Here is a 13,417-nt window from a genome sequence, read left to right as displayed (position 1 = left end):
TTTAGGGTAAGCTTGTAACTTTCTGTAAAAAAAAAAAAAAAAAAAAATTACCAGCTTGGAGTTTGATAAGGACTACACTGAAACTGTACATCAATTTGGGGAATATTACCATCTTAAAAATATTAAGCCTTGGGATCTATCACAATTGAATGTCTTTCCATTTATTTAGATGTTCTTCAAATAACTTTCAAAAGTGTTTTGTAGTTTTCAAAATACAAGTTTTACATTTCCTTTATTAAATTTATTTCTAAGCATCTTATTCTTTTTGATGTTTTGATTCCTTAGGATATTCTAGATATAAGATTATGTCATTTGCAAATAAAAGCATCCTTTCCAATCCAATGCCTTTTATTTCTATTTCTTACCTAATTGCCTGGGCTAGAACCTCCTGTAGTAGTTAAATAGAAATGAGGAGAACACTTTAATCTCTTGGTAAAGACAGAATTTATTTCCATAAAAAGCAGAGAATAGTTATCTCACTCAATGAAGAACAAGATATTAGCATATATTTCATTGAAGGTTGCTTTATGGTATAAATATTTGCTCCTCTATTTACTATTGAGTTGAAGGAAATATTTAAGTAATCAAAATGATTCAGATAAGAAAATACTTTACTTACTTGATTTAGACTTAAACAAAAAAAGAGAAATACTACTTCCACTAGTTATTCTTTCTCATGTTATAATGTTTTATAAGACTTCAAAATAGATCTCTGCCATCTTTAATATACATCATAAAATGATGGTAACTGGGTTGGATATCTGGAAATGGCCATCAGAAATCTATAATGAAATCTTTTAGCTCTTCTATTTGCAAATGAGAATTCAAAAAGACCTTTCCCCTAATACACGTGGCTTAGTTACTAGTTTTCCCGGAAACTATGAATCACAGTAATTATCATCGAATTCAATAAATTTCTTCTATGTGCATTTTAATTTATGGAACTAGCTAGATAGACCAATTTACTTTTGAAACCTCATCATAAAGTCTATTTCTTGACTATCTCAAATAAAATATACTGTGAAATTGCATTTCTTCTCTACATATCTATAAAACATATATCACATTTGAAAAAGTACACCCATAAGTCTTCTAATTTGACATGGAAATAAGAAGTGTCAATTCCTATCTACTTCTTCCTTTGACCACTTTGACCATGGAATTATCTCCATTTCTCAACAAATAATGACATACTTTATATTATATTCCAACCATTAGAGACATTAATTACAATCTTAATCATTTATTAACCATATCTTCCTTTCTATAGCAATTCCTTCCTGCTTAGGGTAACAGCCTAAATCGAAGTGTCTCATGTCATCAGTAGAGAGATAAGAAGATAATTTGAAGAATTTTCAAGTAATTTTTACATGGGCTTTCAACTTAAAATATACTTTGGTTTCAAGATCTAGATTTATGATTTAAGCATTTCAGGATTAGGTCAACATGCAGTAGACAGCTTCTTCAGCCCTAATACTCTGCTCATATCTTTCCTAGGTCTGAAGATTCATTAGGAATGCTAAGACTTATATTTCAGGCCAGTCAGAGGGCTGAGGAAAGTAGGAAAAAGGAGTTCATTGAGAGACTGGCAATTTGACCCTTTGTATCGCGTAGTTCAAACCCACCCATTAAAGCTTCGACTAGAATTGTGATTGCTATTTCAAAGCAAGAAGAAAACTACAGAGCTGCAGATTTTTAGAAAATTTTTTTAAATGTAACTCAAGATATATGTAAGAGAAGAAAACGCCATTCCCAAAAAGCTGCACATAATATGGCATAACCATGCAAATCTCATGACCTATGAATTCTAGTTATCTTTTTTGTGAATGAAGACTAAATTGATTAAAAGAGCTTTAAGTATCAAATATCAAACTCTAGTGCTTAATTACCAAGATAAAATTTTAGTTAGTTTCTATTAATTGTGCATTTTGGACTGCATATTTTACTGTCCAAATTCCAAATTTAGCACAGTTTTCAGAATGGGAAATACAGCTTTATAAATATTATTATAAGGATTCTTAAACTAGAACTCTGCTATTGACAAATTTCTTCAAAAAAAACAATCAAATTTTTAGTCTGCCTGTTGGTATTTATGAGGAAGAGTCATGCATTGTATAATTCATACAAACATTCAGACATAATTTCACAAAAGTAAGTCAGTATAACAAAAACATTTGCCAGTTTTTCTTACGTATTATTTTAACTGTGTAGACTGTTGTAGGCAAATTCCTTACCTTTTTATTATTATAATTCACTTTATTCTAAATAGCCAAGTGTTTTTTTAAATTTTTTGTTGTTATTCCTTAAAGGTCCAAAACTCTTTTATGCTATCAAATTAATGGAACCAAGTATGTTTTCCTCTATTTTATAATGAATACGTATAGATGGTTGCTGATATTCGAAGATTTGTATTAAAGAGGCTTTATTTATGATCATTTATAATTATGTTATTTATAATTGGGATCTTGCTGACTATGGTAATATGATAAAATAAATAGGTGTATCTTCATGGTAATATGGTTAATATAAATTATATTAATAATTTGAATAAAATATTTAAATTTAATATTAATATTCAAAGGATATTACAGTTCACATTGAAAAGTATGTATACATCATATCTTATTCTATTTTTGAGATGTTTTAATTTTATAATTTTCTTAAATAATGTCATAATTGGAGTTTATATAATATCATTTATGTAACTGAATACTTTAATCAAAGTAAATGTTTTCTTTATCTGGTACTAAACTAAAGGTGTGTATTTTTATTTCATAGGTAACTTTCAAAATATTATTTCAGTTTAATACATCCTATCTCATGGAGAATGTGACCATTCATTTAAGTGCAACAAGGTTTGTTTATATGTATGCATGAGTGCCTGTGTAGAATATATGTAATTTCTTTCATATATTTTGAATATTTTGCTTTATAGATTCACTGAAAGCTTCTTACGGGTTTTTGTTTTTATTTTTGTCGGGATTTTTTTGGTATCAGTAGAAGATAATGAACCACACTGCTTCACAAAAACACCCTTATGAATAATTACCAAAATAAAGAATTTTTCATTTAATAGATATAATACATCTATCTGGATGAAACCATTGGTTCTATGAGCTGTAGAACATATTTTAATCACTCATCGTTTATATCTGACAAATTGTATTTAAATTCATTTAAAATTTTAAAGGCCAATTTAAAAATTTTTACTAGCTACCCATCAAGGTCAACTGAATCATCAGGCAGACTTAGTTTTATGATATCTTTTTTATAATTTAATAAATTATGTCCAAATAAATCAAAGCTTCTGAAAGATAACATGCAATACATACACTAAAAACAGCAAAAGGCTAATAAATTAAAATAGTGGCTTTATTTTCTTCTAAGTATAATTATTCAATGGAACATAAGCTCTCTGAGATATAGCTTTTTTATTGCTTTTTTCTCAAGTCACTTCCATGTGCCTGGCATCTAATAATCACCTAAATAAATGTCGAGTAAATGAATAAATAAGATAACAAATTAACAAATAGATTAATTTCATGTTCGATTCAATCTAACAAACAAAGATTTATTTGAAATCTACTATAGACAAGATAGTAAATCAGTCACTATAGACAATATATATAAGTGAATAAAGGTATGAACCTTTGTGGGGTGAATATTACAGTAGAGGGCTGAGACAAATTTATAAATTCTTGTAATTCAGGGTAGAATAAGGAAAATTCATTAGAGAAATACAAGTCTTGTGTCAGAGGCTTAATGGAGGGCGAAATTATACTTACTTGGCAGTGAGAACCAAAGATAGCTTCATAAAGGGAGATTATAATTGAGAAGGTCCATAAAGGATGAGTAGCAATTCACAGAGGAGCCAGTAGATAGAGTTAGGTGGAACGTTTTAGGCAAAAATACTATGTGAGCAAGATTCAAATGTAGACCACTAGATCTATTGAGAGGAATATTGAATAATCTGTTTTAGCTCAGATATAGAGAATACATAAATGTATTCTCTATATCTGAATACATAGTTATGGAAGGTAAACAGGGAGTGTGCATTTTACCATATTATGGCAAGTATTGAGTGAGTGTCAGAAATGAAACAATTTTTTCTCAATTGAACAGGCCATGAGGAGCCAGAAAAGTTTTTGAGATATGAAGTCATAGGTAAAGAGCTGCTTTTTAGGAAGATTAATTTGGCTATAGTGCAAAATGGGAGAGAAAGAAGGGAAACATTCATAACAAAAACCGATTCACACAAATAATCTGTAACCTAAGGCAGGGGGCTACCTTCACTGCCCCAAGGCTCAGACAAAGCCTCTTAATACACTTGGGAACAAAGCAGAACCGTTAAAATGTACACATTGGCCATTCTGTGAGAAAAATGCTAGATAAAGTGCTTCAGTCACTTGTGTGTAATAACAATAATGAAAACTAACATTTATTAAATATTTCCTATGTCCTAGGCACTATGTTAAGCACTTTACGTCTATCACTCATCACTTATTATTTAAATAAAGTCTCCATTTTATAGGTGAGGAAACCAAGGCACAGAGAGCAAATAACTTGCCCAAAGTGTGTCAATGCACAAACACAATCCCAAGAACTCTGATAGATTATTCTTAGATGCTTTTTGGTACAGGGAATTTTGAGATATCTGTATGTGTATATGTGTGCATACACATATATGCGTGTGCTTACATAAAATATAATTGAAATGAAAACTAAAATTGGGGGAATAAATAAATGCTTAACAAATAATACGAGCATCAAGTACTGAGAATGGAAAGACCATTGTTAAACTGAAGACGGATTTTAGATTCGCTCTCAGTTGTGTGATCCTACTTCCCTCTTTTTATAAGGTACTCACCTGTGATAAATAAATAAAAATCACCTGTTAAAAATACGAAAGTCCTGAGCTCAATTTATATTCCTGGGAGAAAAGCCCAATAATCTGTGTATTTAAGAATTGGCCCAAGGATTCTTAACCTTATCCTCATGGAATTTTGAGTGACTTGGGACTAAATCAAGTTAGCTGTGCTTCAGAACCAACTTGGGAACTTTTAACAATACCAATCTCTGACCTCCCTCTCCACCCCAATTAAAAAACCAAGAGTTCTACTCTTTTGTGCTTTTATTTATTTGCCAACTTAAGCTTCTCTTTCAAATGCTCAAAAATATCTCTAGTCAATGGTTTAATGATTTGTCCCTATGTGCCATGCATTTTCTAGTGACAGTGATGAACCTCTCGAAACTCTTTATGATAATGAAGTAAACATCTCTATCCCAGTAAAATATGAAGTTGGACTACAGTTTTACAGGTAGGAGGGAACTGCATTTTTATGTTGATGCCTTTCTACTAACTGAAGGGTTCTCAAAATGTGGTCTCAGATCCCTGCCCAAGAGCATCGGGATCACCTATGAACTAGAGAAACCAATTCTTAGGCCCTACCTCGTATCTACTAATCAGAAACTCTCAAGGTGAGGCCCAGAAATCTGTGTTAAATAAACCTTCTAGAATTTGAAAACCAGCACACTAAATTATCTAAAATGTGAGGTGCTAATAATACAGCGTTGCATTAGCGGTCCAGTCTGAAATCCTAAGTGCAAGCTGAAGACTCAGAAGGCCTTCGCAAAAGGCAATGTTCTTAGAGGTCACCAACATATTTCCTGGCTTTTCTTTACATTGTGTGGGATCTGATTAGCCTGTCCATTTCAGACATATAAGATTAAATCAGTTGTCATTGATGAGAGCTGTTTATTTCTTCCAGTTTTCATAAATCATTCTTTCTCCTAAAAACTTCCCATCTATCCAAACTCCAACTATGTTGGCAAATTTTCCCACTATAAGTGCCTTTGTTTAAGCAGGACTCCAAGCTTTGGCTTAATTAATATGTACAATGTATGGAAAAGATGGAATGTTGAAATTTAGCTATAAATATAGAACTTGAAACAGTGAAAAGGTAACAATTTTTTAAAATTTATCTAATTTAGTACTACTGAAATTCCAAGTTTTAGCTGATTATTCACTAAATGTAAGTGATATTAGTGAATTCATGGAAACTTTTCACTTAATAGCAATGAAATTTTTTTTTTTTAAATCTATACATATTTCAGCATTTTAAGGCCATATAAGTGTCAGTGACTATTGAATAAAATGTGTAATCCTTCTCATCTTCCTCAAAGTTAATTTTAGGTATCAGAGTACAAGAATTTGCCTATGATTTGAAATATCTATTACTACTTTTTATGGGGTAACCTGGTATGAAGAAAGAAAAAGAATGCGGCCAAATAAAAGTTAAATTTTATTGTGTTTTGTTTTCTTTTTCTAATGAATTCTTTTAAGCTCTGCAAGTGAACACCATATTTCAATTGCGGCCAATGAGACAGTTCCTGAAGTTATTAATTCTACTGAGGACATTGGAAATGAAATAAATATCTTCTACTTGGTAAGAAATTACCTCTAAATACTATAAGGAGTTATTTGTAAATTTATAAATTGAAGTATTAGCAGACATGTAGTAGAAATATGTGGGTTCAATAGTTGGCTCTACATTCCAGCATATTTTTCTTTATAATTTCACTATTTTGAAATAATTTTATTTAAATTGATAATTATATTTGAAGCAGTTTTAAAGACCTAGCTCTCTAATTTCCTTATAATAAGACAATTAATTTGAATGATTTCCTAGAAAAAAATCATCTATGGAACCAAATAGATATTACCTATAAACCTGTAGACTATATACATTATTTTTCATCATGACTAAGAAAAGTGGTTTTTAAAAAATAATTATGAATATTTCGGAAATCAATTATTTAAAATTGTCTTGGTAATATTTTCCTTTACTTAACAAATCAATTTGTATCTCCTGATCATCACTACCTTTTATATGTATTACACTATAACTTATGTTCCCACTACCACCCCTATGGAACCAAATAGATATTACCTATAAACCTGTAGACTATATACATTATTTTTCATCATGACTAAGAAAAGTGGTTTTTAAAAAATAATTATGAATATTTCGGAAATCAATTATTTAAAATTGTCTTGGTAATATTTTCCTTTACTTAACAAATCAATTTGTATCTCCTGATCATCACTACCTTTTATATGTATTACACTATAACTTATGTTCCCACTACCACCTCCTTAAGTAATGATTTTTTTATCACAACATTGTTCTTTTGGATTCATACATAATGAACTTTTCCTACTCACTGTAACAAACAGCTATGGAATTGAGCCAGACTTTCATTTTAGGTAATGCTTACTTACAGACTCAAGTTAATATTACTCAAGTAAAAGAGGGTCCAGTTCAACTGATGGATTTAAATATATATTCAAAAGCATGAAATAATGAAAAATTATTATAGGTGAAATGGTCTCAACTCCTTTGGGAATTGCCAAAAGTAAAAAGGAAGTTCTCTTACAAAGTAAAATAAATATATACTCTAAAGATGTATTTCATTGTTTTTATTTGTGCCTTTTGCTGAAATTCCTATGACCACCTATACCCTGGAAATGAGCATAAATGCCATTCACTCTACTACTGAGATAGATTTTTGCAATTCAGACTATCAGGTTTTTCTAGCCCCATTCACTTTTCTGGATTAGAGAATTCGGCAAACACAAGCAAGTAAAGAAAGAAGGGAGAGAGGGAGGGGAGGAAAGGAACGGAGGAAAGAAGGGACATAAAAAGGAAGGGACTTCGAATGTTGTAGATCTTCATGTGTTGTCACTTATTAGAGTCCAGACTTGAAACAGGTACTCTCGAAATATTATAAATAATATTGAAATAAATAACATTGTTAAGAATACCCCTGAACATAAATCTTTTATATATCTGATTATTTTGGTGGGGTCAAATCTAAAATTAGAGTAACAAAAATTTTTTAAATATAAACTTTTTTTTTGGTGAGACCCAGTAACTTTACTGCTAGAAATTTACCACAGAAAATTATTGGTGGTACAAAGATTTATGTTCAGAGATGTTCTTAACAATGTTATTTATAGTAGTTTAAAAATTAAAACCTGGGCAAAATCTAAATGCTTAACAACATGAAATTGCTTAAATAAATTGTGATATAGTTAATTCAATAGAAAGACAGCTATTGTAATAGTTCAGGGGGCCTATTATGGAAAAAAAATCCTAATTCTACTATTTACCAACTCTGTGATCTTGGAAGTTCTTTATTCTCATTCTAACCTTGTTTCCTCATAGATGAAACAGGAATAATAAGAAAATCTACCTCCTAAGGCTGTTAACAGGGTAAAGCAATAATAATGTAAACAAGAAAATTAGCAGTATCTGGAACATAACTAGCAATAAATATTGATATTGTGGTTATTAAATGGTTAATCAAAGTTATATTCCCAAATCCCTAAATTTACAGGAAAATGCCATGACATCATAAATTTTGCAAATGAGACACCATGTTTTGTATTTTATAATATAAATTTTATGAGATATGCATATATTCAAATGATAAAGATAGATAACTTGTGCACTAAAATTTAGCAATGTAGCAGAATTCTAGAGAATTTATTTTCTGTTTATTTTTAATATTTTTCACTGTTTCTATGGGGAACATTGTATAAGAATAAAGTAAATGTTAATTACAGAACACATGATTTCTGACTAAGTATCAGGAAAGACTCACCATTGGTGGCATAAAGTGATAGTGAGAATTTTAGGTGAGTGGATAAAAACAAATGGGGATTGAGATGAAAGTTAACCTGACTCCTGTCAGACTGGATTAGCAACAGCCAGTGACATAATAACCTTAACTGAGGATAGGATTGTAAAGAGAAGCAGATGGAAATCTGGTTTCCCTGTACAGTGTTGGCATATGTTATCAGGCCGGGATGAGAAATCATTTGTGGGCTTAGGGAGTTAAAGTGAACTGGGTTGAGGCAAACGAAAATATGCTCACTTGTTCTGAGCGCATCAGGTAAATGTTCTCCCTTCTTTGCACCTCCCGAAAGAACGAGATGTTGTAAAGAATAATGATGAGCATGATACATTGACAAAGAAAAAAAATTTTTTAATTCTAATTTTCCTTGAATCTCAGTCCTATATTGGGAGTGAGCAGAGGATAAAGGAACAATACATGATTGTGGCTGATGCACATGATCACTGCCCACTCAACATCCCTATTTTGGGATTCAAAATATTACACAACTGTATGTCCTACAAAATGGAAAGGATGCTGCTGAAAGAGGAAGAAAGATTACATGTCGATTGTTTTTCTGTAGATTAGAAAAAGTGGACATTTTCCAATGCCAGAACTTAAGCTGTCAATTTCGTTTCCCAACTTGACATCAGATGGTTATCCTGTGCTGTACCCAAATGGATGGTCATCTTCTGATGTAAGTCATGGTACCCTGGAATTATATCATCACTGTTATCTTTTTCAGTTTGTATTTAAAGCCTTCTGTTCTGCATGCTGCTTGTGATAAAGAGCTTTACCCAAGTGACGTAGAGAGGCATTTAGAAAATTTTTAAAGTAATAATAACTTCCACTCATTCAGTAGAAGTATCAGTTCCCTACAGCTGCTGTGGTAACAAATTAGCCCAACCTGGGTGGCTAAAAACAATAGAATTTATTTTCTCACAGTTCAGGGGGCCGAAAGTCTAAAATCAAGGTGTCGACAATATCAGTTCCCTCTGGAGGCTTGAAGGGAGGATTCCTAACATGCCTCCCTCCTAGCTTCTTGTGGCTGCTGTCAACCCTTGGTGTTCCTTAGCTTGTGGCAGCAGAACTCCAGTCTCTGCCGATGTCTTCACGGGACCATCTTTCTTGTGTTTCTGTGGCTTCTTTTCTATATTATAAACACACTCATCAGTGGATTTAAAGTACACCCTATATCCAGAATGATTTCATCTGGAGATCCTTAATTTAATTAAATCAACAAAGATCCTATTTCCAAAGAGGTCCTGGTCATAGGTTCCAAGTGTTAGTATGTGGGGATATCTTCTGGGAGTCACTAATTCAATCCATTAGAGTAGATTTTAGAGAGCTAATTTTTGACTTATGCCTGAAATGTTTGTTACACCTTTCATTTGTTTGAGATGATCAAACGACTCTAGAAAGAGATTTTTTAATTGCTCCTAAGCAAATGGAGTTGCACATAAACCAGGACGACACTATTTATTCTCTTATAGCAATAGCATAAATATAAAACAATAGCAGTATTGCAGCCCCTTAGTACCTATAGCACTGGATGAGCCTATATAGTAGTAACTGTTATGATTCAGTCTCTCAAACATGGAAAACCACAATGTCTTCGGTTCAGGATTTTTTTTTTTTTTAATTTAAAGTATTCTCAAAAATCAAGAAATAGCAACAGTGGTAGTTGGCTTGTAATATCTAAATGTTTTTCTAAAGGCAAGGAAATAATAAACCTCAAGCATTTTTCAGTAATCCAAAAAAGATTTGTGAAAATCTAGAAAGAATAAAATTGTACTTTTCCTACTACTTATGAACCTTTATCCTTATCACCTTTTATCAAGGATGTAGAGAGTCCTGGGGAAGCAAAAAGTTTATGAGATTAAGCCTAGAGAAACAATCCAAAAACCTACTAGCTTATAAATGTGGCATTTTTACATCTATAGGGCTGCATACTTACATCTTCCTCCCACATAGACTAAGGGTCTTTCTCTTGGTGTACAGAGACTCCAAAATTATTACTGGGTAAACATATAAATACGAATGAAATCCCTCTCCTTTTTTGTCTCATAAATCATCAGATGAGTTATCATAGTGAATAACAAATGTTTACCTTTTTTTCTCGGTAGAATTTTTAATTTTTTGCTCTCTGTATTACGGCAGTTTACAAACTTGTTTGATGCAAATGATAAATTAGTGAGTTTATTATTTATGTAATAGTAAGTTCTACTAGGAACCTTCTTTTTCCATAACAACCTCATTGCTATCTACTACAATTCCAAAGTAGCTCACCTACCTGGAGGTAGGTGTCTAAGGTAGAATAGCTTCCTCCATATTGCACGCTTGTAAAGATGGATCTTATATGTCAATGACTGTCATTCACAGAGTTTTCATGTTATCATACCAAGTCATTCTTCCCTCTGACATCTCACATTGTCTGATAAAAGAAATATCTTCATTTCTTAGAATGCAAACTGCAGACCCAGTAGCCTCCAGGATCCTATTGGTATCAACTCTAAGAAGAAAACGATTATATTCAAATCTGAAGATTTCAAACGAGGCACAATTCTGGTAAATTCAGATAACCAAGACAAGTACTAATTTTACCTCATGCTTTCCAAGGGAATAAACTTAATATTGACCTAAAAATAACTACTTTGTAGAATATTTTAATATATTATCTCTTATAAAATGTCAAAAATCCTAATATATACCTCTGGACATTTAAACAGGACTGCAGCTCATGTAAATTTGCTACCATCACATGTAATCTGATTCCGTCTGACATGAGCCAAGTGAATGTTTCACTTACCTTATGGAAACCAACTTTTATAAAAGTAAGTGATTGCATTTTTCTCTGAAATTATCGATTGTGTTAACAAATGCTTGTTTATTTCTTAGTATATGCAATGCAGAGTGCTTCTGCAGAAAGAATACAAGGTTGAAAGTCTTAAAAAATGTGGTCCAAGCCCAGCTCTACTTAATCAGCTATTTGGGTCTCATTTTTCTTGTCTGTTACTAAATTGTCTTCAAGGTCCCCTTCCAGTCTTTTTTTTTTCAGTCTTATTCTTTTTCTTTGCACCTCAAGAGGTAAACATCCATTAAATACTAAAGTTTGCACTTACTTTAATACTTTAGAACTCAGTAAAGGGACAAAGAATTATAAAAAGACAATTCTTGACACCATTGATGGAGAATAGAAATAATCTATATTATGGACTTACTATATTAGATCAGACTATCTATCTATCTATCTATCTATCTATCTATCTATCTATCTATCTATCTATCTGTCTATCTATCATCTATCTAGGTTTGTTTTTGCTAAGGATAAATCTGAATAGATATTATTTAGAAAATTTTTCTATAACAAGGATCTAAATGAGAATTTGAGTACAGAGAAGGAAGGTAGGTACACAGCCACTGTTTGATAATACTACTTCCATTTGGATGTTAACCAAACCCATGTTTTTAATCTCCCCCCAAAATCTTAATTTTAAAAATTGCACTACTCAAAGGTGACTAGCTTGCATTGTGATTAGCATATGAAAATAAATCCTGTTCTCTTTTCAGGCACATTTTTCCAGCTTTAATCTTACTGTGAAGGCAGAACTTCAGAGTGAAAATGCATCTCTGGTTTTAAGTACAGGCAATCAAAAAAGGCAGGCAAGTTTTGAAAACACTTTCATTCTGCATTTTGTTACATAATGTTTTATAATTGATGATAGTCCTGAAAGCAGTGACTAGTACAGCTCACAGTTAGTGACAGACACTTTTTGCTTCAGATTATACTTTATTAGCCTCAAGTGTGATTTCAGTCTCATTCTTCTTTGTGAGAGACTAGGGGGGAAAAAAACAATGATATTTACAGTTAACATGCCATATTTGACTTTACTGCTTCTAACTATCACAGTAAATTGATGTTTTTACTTTTACCTTGATAACAAATAATGCATTTGTAATTTTCCTCCTTAAAAACTGACATTTTAAAATCAGTTGATATCTGCAGAGCAGATTTAAAAAATAATTTCTTTATAGAGAGTGTCTTTATATTACCCAGGAATACAAGTAAGTTTTTAAAAGTTTTTCTCATTTAGTCGTTGAGAAATGTGAAATAAAAATGAAATATTATTTCTGAATACAAATTCATGCTTGAGTTCTTGAACTCAAGAAGGTTTGAGTTTTTTCCTCTTTTTACATTACAAAATAAGGCCAAAATACTTGTTTAGATAACTCTTCTTATAGAAGAGTTTAAATATCACATGTGGATATTGAGTCATAAAATTCTATTTAAAATCTACCTAATGTTTAGTTGTTGTTTCAAAATTTCTCATTGCAAATTATTGCTTATTTCAATAATTATAATGTCAGTGACCTCAGATAAATATTCACCTTTAAATTCATAGGCATACAATGCATAGATATATGCATATGTTTACTGACTTTAAGACATAATTTGTAGGTTCTGACTAAGAGTAAGTCAATCGGAAGAGACAGTGTGATATAATGAAAATCACACTGGGGTAAACATATTTGCAAAAATTTATTTATCTGCACACTTGAGATTAATTTATTCTTTATGTATAAATTTATGAAGAATAAGATTATAATTTGGGGGTAATAATAAATTTGACATGGTTAGAGGACATTTTTGAAATATAAACTCAATGTTGTTTCTATATGTAGGAATGAGATTAAAACCACTGTATGACAGAAAATTATAACCTGTAAGAATACAATG

The 13,417-nt window shown here is 31.4% G+C and overlaps 1 protein-coding gene across 1 annotated transcript in view; it reads left to right on the top strand.

Moving 5' to 3' along the window:
- ITGA1 (integrin subunit alpha 1) overlaps nucleotides 1-13,417 on the top strand; it is a 155,508-nt gene that overhangs the window by 131,911 nt on the left and 10,180 nt on the right. Inside the window, exons 21-27 of the mRNA XM_016142376.2 lie at nucleotides 2,779-2,855; nucleotides 5,229-5,318; nucleotides 6,344-6,446; nucleotides 9,263-9,376; nucleotides 11,143-11,247; nucleotides 11,409-11,513; nucleotides 12,250-12,342. Coding sequence (XP_015997862.2) covers nucleotides 2,779-2,855; nucleotides 5,229-5,318; nucleotides 6,344-6,446; nucleotides 9,263-9,376; nucleotides 11,143-11,247; nucleotides 11,409-11,513; nucleotides 12,250-12,342 — 687 coding nt within the window. The remainder of the gene's footprint in view (nucleotides 1-2,778; nucleotides 2,856-5,228; nucleotides 5,319-6,343; nucleotides 6,447-9,262; nucleotides 9,377-11,142; nucleotides 11,248-11,408; nucleotides 11,514-12,249; nucleotides 12,343-13,417) is intronic.

The sequence above is a fragment of the Rousettus aegyptiacus genome, unplaced genomic scaffold (assembly GCF_014176215.1).
Source record: "Rousettus aegyptiacus isolate mRouAeg1 unplaced genomic scaffold, mRouAeg1.p scaffold_m13_p_8, whole genome shotgun sequence".
NCBI lineage: Eukaryota > Metazoa > Chordata > Mammalia > Chiroptera > Pteropodidae > Rousettus > Rousettus aegyptiacus.
The sequence above is the reverse complement of the archived record's forward strand: the minus strand, read 5'-3'. Positions and strand labels throughout refer to the sequence as shown.